Source organism: Schistocerca cancellata, chromosome 2 (genome assembly GCF_023864275.1).
Source record: "Schistocerca cancellata isolate TAMUIC-IGC-003103 chromosome 2, iqSchCanc2.1, whole genome shotgun sequence".
Taxonomy (NCBI): Eukaryota; Metazoa; Arthropoda; class Insecta; order Orthoptera; family Acrididae; genus Schistocerca; species Schistocerca cancellata.
Window position 1 is genome coordinate 139,970,630 of NC_064627.1, and position 11,163 is coordinate 139,981,792.

Genomic DNA, 11,163 nt, shown 5'->3' on the forward strand with positions numbered 1-11,163 from the left:
CAGGTGCGGCTTAGATTCGAGTAAATACGGTATGTACTTTTGGTCTCCCCTCATATAAAATAGTTATCAGTATTAGTTCTTAACAATTTTGTACTGCTTATTTCCTGGACTGTGTCATTTTATTATAACATATACATTATAAGTTTCACTCTGTTGGATTGGAAATAGCACATACATTGTTTTACACTGATTTATGAAAGTATTGTTTTGTAGTATGTAAATACTTACGTTTTCAATATTCAAGGCTGCTTTATTTTCAAGTTCCTCCCTTTTTCTGAGTTGTACAGATAATTGCCATGTCATCAATATACGTCTCAAGTTTCTAGTTGCAGCCTCCTCCTCCTCCCCTCCCCCCCCCCCCCTTCCCCCCAAGTAAATCTAGGATTTTTACATCTCTTAATAGTGAATGTAAAACTGATATGAGATTCATAGAAAAAAGAATATGATTTGATAAACAGTCGATATAAAGATCAGCTTACAGTGCAGAAGAGTTTGAGTATGTGGTTATGCCATTTGACAGCACTTTCTTTATTAAATAAACTTTAATATTTTCGAACCCAAGTTGAATGAAAAATGGGACATTGCAGAAGCAAAGGAAAATATACCAACAAACCATGGGCAAGAAAATAAGTGACATTACCAAACCAGCAAAGTTAGGAATAAAGTATCCCACATAAATGACTGTATCATCTCACAAATGTAGTTCAAATCTAAAAATGTGTTATGACTATAATAAAGCTGTAAAACTATTGTGTGACCTGTACTACCTGATTTATCCCAAGATGGCATTCATTCTTGAATGTGAGACAGAAAAAGCTACCTCTCGTAGGAGAAAGTAAAGTGGTTAAACAAATAGCTACTAATAATGGATATGTGCCATTCAAAACTGGCCGTATCGATCAAAACGTAAAAAGAAGAGACAGTGAAAGTTAAGGTGGCTAGAAACTATTATCTTCAAGATTGGCATCATAGGTGACAAGATAGGGGATAGGTGTGTATTCTGCAGTGTGTATTCAGTTTGCAGTCAGATTGAGAACTGCAACCAGTAGAGCCAAGACTGAGGGAGGGAAGAGACACTTTACCAATAACTCAGACAGATTTTGGTAGAAGAATAAATCATATTTAATGCTTGTTTAAATTGGACATATTTTGAAATACTGCTTGTACATCTAGAGGGAAAATCAGCACATAGCACATTGACACAACACATCATAAGGTCTTTGAACCTGGCTATGTGTGTATGCAATGTGATAAATATTTGGTCTCTCAGAAGAGGCAAAGAAACACTTCAGACATTTATTTGTTTCCAAGACAGAATGAAAGCAGTGAAGCAGGTCATCAGAAAGTTTTCCATCATGAAAATGAAAACAAAAAACTTTCTTTCAATTAAAGCTATGGATGCCATAGCAAAGGATTAAATTAATAAAGACATAGAAGGAAACAAAATACAGTGGAGGAATACCAGGTGGTTCTGAATCAGCAAAGAAAATTCTCTTACAGTGTAGTTCAGGTATTCACTAAGCAGTTCAAGTATTCACTAAACTATGATCTCGAGTTTAAAAAAGTGGAGTTTATGAGACCCAATGTTGATCTCCCATCAATACCTTCAATAAGAGTGTGAAAACAAAACTTGAAAAGCAGAAAAATTTTCAGGCAATGAAGAACTACATGCCTGCACATTTATCATGAGTTCTATAACAATTTGTCACATTCCCAGACAGCTGCAATTACCATGGGTGTAAGAAGAGCGAGGGGAGAAAGAAGAGGATATTGTCGAAAAAGGGGACGAGGAAGACTTTAAAATGCAGAATACAATGGTACAGGACCACAGGAAGAATGTTCTTCAAGAGATACCACAGAAGGAAATGATTATGACTCTGTAGACACTGACTTAAAGGGAATTGTAGAAAGTGACTATGAATAATCTCTCGTATTTGTTGGAACCTCACCAGTATATTTTCACTTTGATATTTTAACTTTATTTGCTATTAACCTATTATTTTTCAGTTTCTTATATTAATTTATCTTTAATTATTCACATATTCTTATTTTATAATGAACAAGTACTATACAGGGTGAGTCACCTAACGTTACCGCTGGATATATTTCGTAAACCACATCAAATACTGACAAGCCGATTCCACAGACCGAACGTGAGGAGAGGGGCTAGTGTAATTGTTTAATACAAACCATACAAAAATGCACGGAAGTATGTTTTTTAACACAAACCTACGTTTTTTAAAATGGAACCCCGTTAGTTTTGTTAGCACATCTGAACATATAAACAAATACGTAATCAGTGCCGTTTGTTGCATTGTAAAATGTTAATTACATCCGGAGATATTGTAACCTAAAGTTGACGCTTGAGTACCACTCCTCCACTGTTCGATCGTGTGTATCGGAGAGCACAGAATTACGTAGGGATCCAAAGGGAACGGTGATGGACCTTAGGTACAGAAGAGACTGCAACAGCACATTTCGTCCACATGCTAACACCTTTTTATTGGTCTTTTTCACTGACGCACATGTACATTACCATGAGGGGTGAGGTACACGTACACATGTGGTTTCCATTTTCAATTACGGAGTGGAATAGAGTGTGTCCCGACATGTCAGGCCAATAGATGTTCAATGTGGTGGCCATCATTTGCTGCACACAATTGCAATCTCTGGCGTAATGAATGTAGCCACAGTACATCTGGTGTAATGTCGCCGCAGGCTGCCACAATACGTTGTTTCATATCCTCTGGGGTTGTAGGCACATCACGGTACACATTCTCCTTTAGCGTACCCCACAGAAAGAAGTCCAGAGGTGCAAGATCAGGAGAACGGGCTGGCCAATTTGTGCATCCTCCACGTCCTATGAAACGCCCGTCGAACATCCTGTCAAGGGTCAGCCTAGTGTTAATTGCGGAATGTGCAGGTGCACCATCATGCTGATACCACATACGTCGATGCATTTCCAGTGGGACATTTTCGAGCAATGTTGGCAGATCATTCTGTAGAAACGCGATGTATGTTGCAGTACTCTCCGATACACACGATCGAACAGCGGAGGAGTGGTACTCAAGCGTCAACTTTAGGTTACAATATCTCCGGATGTAATTAACATTTTACAATGCAACAAACGGCACTGATTACGTATTTGTTTATATGTTCAGATGTGCTAACAAAACTAACGTGGTTCCATTTAAAAAAACGTAGGTTTGTGTTAAAAAAACATACTTCTGTGCATTGTTGTATGGTTTGTATTAAACAATTACACTAGCCCCTCTCCTTACGTTTGGTCTGTGGAATCGGTTCGTCAGTATTTGATGTGGTTTACGAAATATATCCAGCGGTAACGTTAGGTGACTCACTCTGTATATATCTTGTCATGCACCAAAAACCCTGCCCCCTGCAGCTTCGGGGTTTAGAATAGGCCTGCGGTATTCCTGCCTGTCGTAAGAGGCGACTAAAAGGAGTCTCAAACGTTTCGGCCTTCTGTGATGGTCCCCTCTTGGGTTTGACCTCCTTTTTTTTTTCCAGATTTCCGTTGTTAGTGCATGCCATTTGGGGAAGGACGCCTTACGTGGTGTTTTTCTATTGGTCCATCATGCACCACCATCTTGCATGTTACCTATTGTCGTGGGGGGGGGATTACACCCAACATCTTCTGGGTTGTCTCCTTCTCGTCTTGTGCGCAATAGTCTTCTTAGCGCCCACGACAACTGTGGACCCTTTCAACACCTAAAATCCAGCATGGTAGCCAGTCCGTTGTGGTGGGGTCGTCATGTACCCTCTTGGTGGTAGCCCCCTGACCACGCAGGGATCGCACTACAGATGCCAGAGCTGTTTCCTCCATGCCAAGGAGTATGTGCCCATCTTGTCTGGGGCACGGGGACTCCGGGCAACGGGATATCGGCCAGGTACCCGTTGCTTTGGCTGGGTGGTGCCCTTGGGGAGAGCCCTCGTTCAGAGTAGGTGGCATCTGGGCGGATGTGGCGCAATGAAGCGCAATAAATCACACCAAGCTGGTGGTCGCACGGCCACCAGCGTCTCTAAGCGAGGCAGAGTTGAGTTTGATGCTGCGCAATATGACCCTCAGTCGTTCCCCTCGTTGGCTGCGCCATGGGAGGGACGCCGATCTAGTGCCAAGCGAGAGCCTTACGTACCGCAATACCTTGTCTGCAGCAGGACTGATGGTGACTCCTTTCTCACGACGAAGCCTCTGTTTTTTGTGGAACACCTGGAGGATAAGTTTGGGGAAGTGGCGGGGTTGTCTAAAATAAGGAATGGATCCATCCTCCTCAAGACATCCTCCCCAGCCCAGTCCCGAGCGTTGCTCTTGTGTGATAAGCTGGGTGACGTCCCTGTTACCGTCACTCCCCACAGTAGCTTAAATATGGTCCAGGGGATTATTTACCATCGTGACCTCTTGTTAGAATCCGATGACGAGCTGAGAGCCGACTTGGAACGACGTGATGTACATTTTGTCCGTCGTGTACATAGAGGACCCACGACTAACAGGGTGGCCACCGGTGCCTTTATCTTGGCCTTCGAGGGTGATGTCTTGCCCGAGAAGGTCAAGGTGATGGTTTACCGTTGCGACGTCAAGCCATACGTCCCTCCCCCAATGCAGTGCTTCCAGTGCTGGAAGTTTGGGCATATGTCCTCCCGTTGCCCATCCAGTGCTACATGTCGCGATTGCGGACGCCCCTCTCATCCCGATTCTCCATGTGCGCCTCCGCCTGTATGTGGGGAGCACCACTCTCCATTCTCGCCGGATTGCCCCGTTCTTCATAAGGAGCGGAAGATAATGGAATTTAAGACCCTGGACCGGCTTACTTATCGAGAGGCTAAACTGAAATATGAAACGTTGTATCCTGCTTCCATTCGAACATCTTATGCTGCAGCCACGTTATCGTCGCCCACGCGAGCGACGGTTGTCGCCTCATCTGTGCCGCCTTCAGTGGGCCCTCGGGGCCGTGCATCTCTGTCTGCCCCCCTCGTGTCTGGGGGCAAGCCTTCCTCTGTTGCCCCCTTAGCCGTTGGGGGTAAACCCTCTTCTGTCGCTCCCCCCACGCTTACTTCGGGAGTGACATCTCCACCAAAACCGGGGGGCTCGATCCCTCCCCCTCCTTCTCCACCGGCGTTGCCTCTGCCGGTTCCTCTCTCGCGGAAGGGGTCCCTCGGGGCTCTCCCTTTCTCCATTTCTTCTCCTACCCCGCCAGATGTCAGCCAGTGGCTGAAGGTTCCGCCACCTGCTGGTCGTAGGGCTTCTGCGTCGTCGTCAGCCTCCGATGCTCCTTCAGAGAAGCTCTCCCAGCTCTCTCACCCTAAGGGCCGACGCGAGAAGAAGGAACGGAATGTGTCCAAGAAGAAGGACATTCCGGCGGTTTCAGTGCCGCCTGCTGTACATAGTCCTGGCTCCGGGGATGAGGTGGAGATCCTCGCCTCTGCTGCGGATCTCGCCCTCACGGAACCCTTGGGGGCCTTTCCTATGGACACAGCTGACTCTCCCCCGGTGGCGGCAGTTGGCTCTGAGGCGCCATCTGCCTCTTAGTCGCATTCACGCCCTCCCAGTCCCTTCCTGCTTCCATTCTCCAGTGGAACTGTGGCGGTTATTTCCGCCACCTGCCTGAGCTCCAGATGCTTCTGAGTGTTTCCCCTGTTCTCTGCATTGCTCTGCAGGAAACTTGGTTTCCTGCAATGCGGACCCCCGCCCTTCGCGGTTATCGGGGATACTATAAGAACCGTGCTGCCTGTCACCGAGCGTCGGGTGGGGTTTGCCTCTTTGTTCACCACTCTGTCTGTAGCTCGTCAGTACTCCTTCAGACGCCTTTAGAGGCAGTCGTTGCCAGGGTTGAGCTCTCGCCGGCTATTACTGTTTGCTCTGTTTACATTCCTCCAGATGGGGAGCTCCCCCGCCATGTCTTGGCTGCGCTGCTGGCACAACTCCCGCCACCATTGCTGCTTCTGGGTGATTTCAATGCCCACAACCCTCTGTGGGGTGGGACTGTCTCCGATGACCGCGGTCGGGCCGTGGAGCATTTGTTGGCTCAGCTCGACCTTAGCCTCTTGAACACCGGTGCTCCCACGCATTTCAGTGTGGCCCATGGCTCGTTCTCGGCCATCGATCTCTCCCTTTGCAGTCCTGGACTTGTCCCATCCCTCCACTGGAGGGTGCATCCTGACCTGTGTGGTAGTGACCATTTTCCCATCTATTTGTCACTGCCCCAGTGTCATTCTTCTGGACGCCTGCCCCGCTGGGCTCTCCACAGGGCTGACTGGCCGAGTTTTACTTCCGCGGCAACCGTTGAGTCTCCCCCACAGGGTGACATTGACGAGGTGGTCCGTGTCTTCACCACGTCAATCATTTCGGCGGCCGAGGCTGCCATCCCCCGCTCTTCTGGACTCCCTCAGAGGAAGGCTGTACCCTGGTGGTCGCCGGAGATTGCTGAGGCTATTCGCGACCGTAGGCGGGCCCTCCAGCGTCATAGGCGGCACCCGTCTCTCGAGACTCTCATCGCCTTTAAGAGGCTCCGTGCCTTCGCCCGTTGTCTTATTACACGGCGTAAGCAGGAATGCTGGGAGCGGTATGTCTCATCCTTGGGATCCCGTGTCTCCCCCTTGCTCGTGTGGTCCCGGATACGGCGGATTTATGGACACCAGACCCCTATGGGTGTCCCTGGGATCTCCTTGGATGGCGCTGTCTGCACGGACACTGCCGCCATTGCTGAACACCTTGCTGCACACTTTGCTAAGAGCTCTGCGACTGCAACTTATTCCCCCGCCTTTCGCTCTCTAAAGGAGCGAGCTGAGCAGACGCCGTTATCATTCCACACGCGTCGTTCTGTAACATACAATGCTCCTTTCAGCGAGAGGGAATTCCTCGCTGCCCTCGCCGATTGCCCTGATACAGCACCAGGACCGGACTGCATCCACGCACAGATGCTGAAGCATCTCTCCAGGGACTGCCAGAGGCACATCCTCACCATCTTTAACCGCATTTGGAGCGAGGGTGTGTTCCCGTCGCAATGGCGAGAGGGTGTTATTGTCCCCATCTTGAAGCCCGGTGCGGACCCACTGGCGGTGGACAGCTATCGTCCCATTACCCTCACCAACGTTTTGTGCAAATTGCTCGAACGTATGGTTGGGGCGGCGTTTGTGTTGGGTCCTTGAGTCGCGCGGTCTCCTCGCTCCATCCCAGGGTGGCTTCCGTCGGGGCCGGTCTGCCACGGACAATTTGGTGCGGCTGGAATCTGCTATCCGTATGGCCTTTGCCCGACGTCAGCATCTCGTTGCTGTATTTTTCGATCTGCGGAAGGCGTATGACACCACATGGAGGCATCACATCCTCGCCACGTTGTATGAGTGGGGTCTTCGTGGTCGGCTCCCGGCTTTTTTTCAAACCTTTTTATTGCGGCGCTCTTTCCGGGTGCAAGTCGGTGCCGCCTCTAGTTCATCTTATATACAGGAAAATGGGGTCCCGCAGGGCTCGGTGTTGAGCGTCTCCTTATTTCTAGTGGCCATTAATGGTCTGGCTGCAGCCGTGGGGTTGTCGGTGTCTCCTTCTTTGTATGCCGACGACTTCTGCATCTCATTTAGCTCCACGACTACGGGAGTCACCGAACGCAGGCTGCAAGTCGCCGTTCGCAAGGCAGCATCGTGGGCTCTGACTCATGGTTTTCAGTTCTCTGCAGCCAAGACTCGAGTTATGCACTTCTGCAGGCGTCAGACGGTCCACCCTCATCCTGAACTTTACCTCGACGGCCACCTGCTTGAAGTGAAGTGGTGGACACTTGCCGCTTCTTGGGACTCGTGTTTGATGCCCGGCTCACATGGGTTCCTCATATTACTCAGCTGAAGCGAAAATGCTGGCGGCACCTCAACGCCCTCCGCTGCCTTAGCCATACGTCTTCGGGTGCAGATCGCTGCATGCTGCTGCGATTGTACAGAGCCCTTGTGCAGTCCCGGCTTGATTATGGGAGCCTGGCCTATGGGTCTGCATCACCCTCAGTGTTGAAGTTGTTAGACCCCATACACCACTGTGGGGTTCGGCTTGCAACTGGCGCTTTTCGTACCAGCCCCGTGGATAGTCTACTGGTGGAGGCCGGGGTTCCCCCGCTGCGGATTCGCCGCGATCGACTGCTCGCCGACTATGCTGTCCACGTGCATTGCTTGCCGGGCCATCCCAATCATCGCCTGCTTTTCCCTGCCATGGTCCTCCATCTGCCCGAACGGCGACCTAGGTCTGGGCTTTCCGTAGCTGTCCGCGTCCAGTCTCTGCTGTCAGAACTGGGGTCATTCCCTCTTCTGCCTCCCTTCCGGGTCCGTGCACCTACACCTCCCTAGTGTTTGTCCCGGCCGTCCCTCCGTCGCCGTTTTCTTGCGCTCCTCGCCTCATTTTCGGACTGAGATTGTCTACACTGATGGTTCCCTGGTTGATGGTCGCACTGCCTACGCTTTCGCTCACGCTGCCCATGTTGAGCAGCGCTCCTTGCCGGCTGGCTGCAGTATTTTTACTGCAGAGCTGGTGGCCATATTGTGCGCTCTTGAGCATATGCGTTTCTGCTCAGGTAGGTCCATCGTCATCTGCAGTGACTCCCTGAGCAGCCTTCAGGCCATCGACCGCTGCTATCCCTCTTCTCCTCTGGTGTCCTCTATTCAGGAGTCTGTTTCCGCCATTGCCCGTTCTGGTCGTTCGGTGGTCTTGGTTTGGCCGCCAGGTCATGTTGCCATCCCAGGGAACGAACGTGTTGACAGGCTGCCCAAAGGGGCGATCGACACCCCAGCTTTGGAAATCGGCCTCACGGCTCGCGATCAGCAGCTGGTGTTGCGTCGTAAGGTGCTTGGGATGTGGTCTGCCGAGTGGCGAGGCATGACAGCGCCTCATAAACTGCGGGCTGTCAAGGAGACGACCGATGTGTGGCGCTCCTCCCTGCGGTCGTCTCGCAGGGACTCTGTTATCCTGTGTCGGCTCCGCATTGGCCATACATACCTGACGCATGGCCATCTTTTGCATCAGGAGGATCCCCCCTTGTGTCGGTGTGGGTCCCGGCTGACGGTCGCCCACATTTTATTGGAGTGTCCCTGACTGCGCACCCTCCAGCAGTCTTTTAATCTCCCGGGAACTTTGCCTTTGGTTTTAAGCGACAATGCCTCCGTGGCTGATGACGTTTTACATTTTATCCGTGGTAGTCCTTTTTATGGTTCCATTTAGGGATGTCCTGCTCCTTTCCCTTTGTGTGTCTCTTGTCCTCGAGTCTCTCGAATTTGGTTGCAGATTTTAGTGTGTAGTCAGTTGGTTGACTCTTTCCCTTTTTTGTAGTCGTGGTCGGTCAACCAGTCTCCGGCCGTCTTCTTTTCTTCTGTTTCTCTTTGTCTGGTGTTCATCTGTATTCTTCGTGTCTGTAGTGTTCGTTACCGCATTTGTGTTCTTTTAGGGCCTGGGGGGAGTCTCCTTCCCCTTGGGGTTTTACCTGCTTCGTGCATTTATGTCTCGCCTGTTTTTGGAATGGGGGACTGATGACCTTAGCTGTTTAGTCCCCCGTAAACATCCCAACAACCACCACCACCACCACCAAAAACCCTTAAAAATGTAGTACAGTAAATAAAATGTTTTGCGCTTGTAACTGTTTTACTGTAAAAAGTTATATTATAAAAATAATGTAGGCCTCTAAAATGTCTAAACATAACTACAACTATACACAGATGAACTGACCATTAGGAGAAAGTAACTGATGTTTCAGTGGCAAACTGCACAATTTCTAAATAGCCATTTAACATTGGCAGTCATTTGCTCAGTTTATTTCAACAAGCACTCGTACTCTCTGCTCCTTGTTGGTCCTTTACTGGCAAGTTGTTACATCTGTCAGTGCTTGAAAATTCTTTTAATTCTGAAACACTTTGGAATGGCTTAGAAGGTAAAATATAGTGACACAAGTTATTTTATACATCCCATCAGTCCAAAAAGCTGCAAAGCTGGATTAATAAAAAAATAAAGAAAAGTTAAGAGGGTTTGTACAACCAAATGAAATTGTCAAAAATGTCTTCCTCTGTTGCAACGTTCAATTGACATGAATACCAGTTATGTTGTCAAGCCATTGACATATCATTTGAATTCTTATATTGTCATTATGTGGTAGATTCATATTGATAACACCAAGTCTTGCCACCCATGATGATTTTATTCCAGTTAATTCACGGCAACTGTTCACACATCGTTAATTTTGTTTGAGAATCGAGGTGCATGGGACAAACTTTGCACACACTTTTCTTTTCAGATTTTGCTTCATTGTGATTTGTGACACAACAGTGTTGTCACACTATAGCCTCACATCCACCACTTAACAATATAATTACTGCACTGATCTCACGTACATGAGGGGAATAAAATTAGTCTCTAAACTTTTTGGACAAATGGTGTGTGTGTGTGTGTGTGTGTGTGTGTGTGTGAGAGAGAAAAGTCACTTGTCACATAGTTCTTATCTTCATTTTGTTGCAGACCACACATTTATCGTCGAACAGCATATCCAGAACAACCTTTTTATGGCTATGTTGATGGTGGAAATATGTTTTTTATGAATAGATACTAAAATAATTTTCCACTCGGGAACATCATCTACAGCAAGCAATGTGAGAACTGTCTTTTCCTTTTGTGAATGAAAAGTAAAAATGTGACTGGTGCTGCTGCTGTTATCTAGTTACTTTGTTGGTTTTAATGTGTGTTAATTATTTTTGTTTATTAAAATAAAAATCTACATATTGTAAATGTTGGTAAGTTGGCATTTCTGTCTTCTCAGGTAACCCATCTGTGTCAGTTACCTACATTATATTAATTTTGACTGAATGCCAGTGCTCAACTTCTTAAATATTTTAATTATTTAATTTATACACACTTTAAGTCTAGTTGATAATTTTGTTTAATGTGCCCATTGTTATTCTGGCATATAAATTATTCCATGGAGAAATCTGAAATATTGCCCTCAACTGTAGTTCTGAAGCACTTCAGTTCCTAAATTATTTAATATTAATTTCATTTCAATAAATAGATCCTAAATGAATTTGAATGCATAGTTTTTCTATAATTTGTTCTAATTGAATGTTTACATATTTAATGGAAATGATTCAAAGAATTTTATTGTATTTACTTTTTAAAAAACTAATATATTAGTAGAA

General features: G+C 47.4%; 1 protein-coding gene across 1 annotated transcript in view; it reads left to right on the forward strand.

Moving 5' to 3' along the window:
* Positions 1–10,580, forward strand: part of LOC126151896 (uncharacterized) — a 279,605-nt gene extending 269,025 nt beyond the window's left edge. The window contains exon 13 of the mRNA XM_049915972.1: positions 10,490–10,580. Coding sequence (XP_049771929.1) covers positions 10,490–10,580 — 91 coding nt within the window. The remainder of the gene's footprint in view (positions 1–10,489) is intronic.
* Positions 10,581–11,163: the final 583 nt, after the last annotated feature.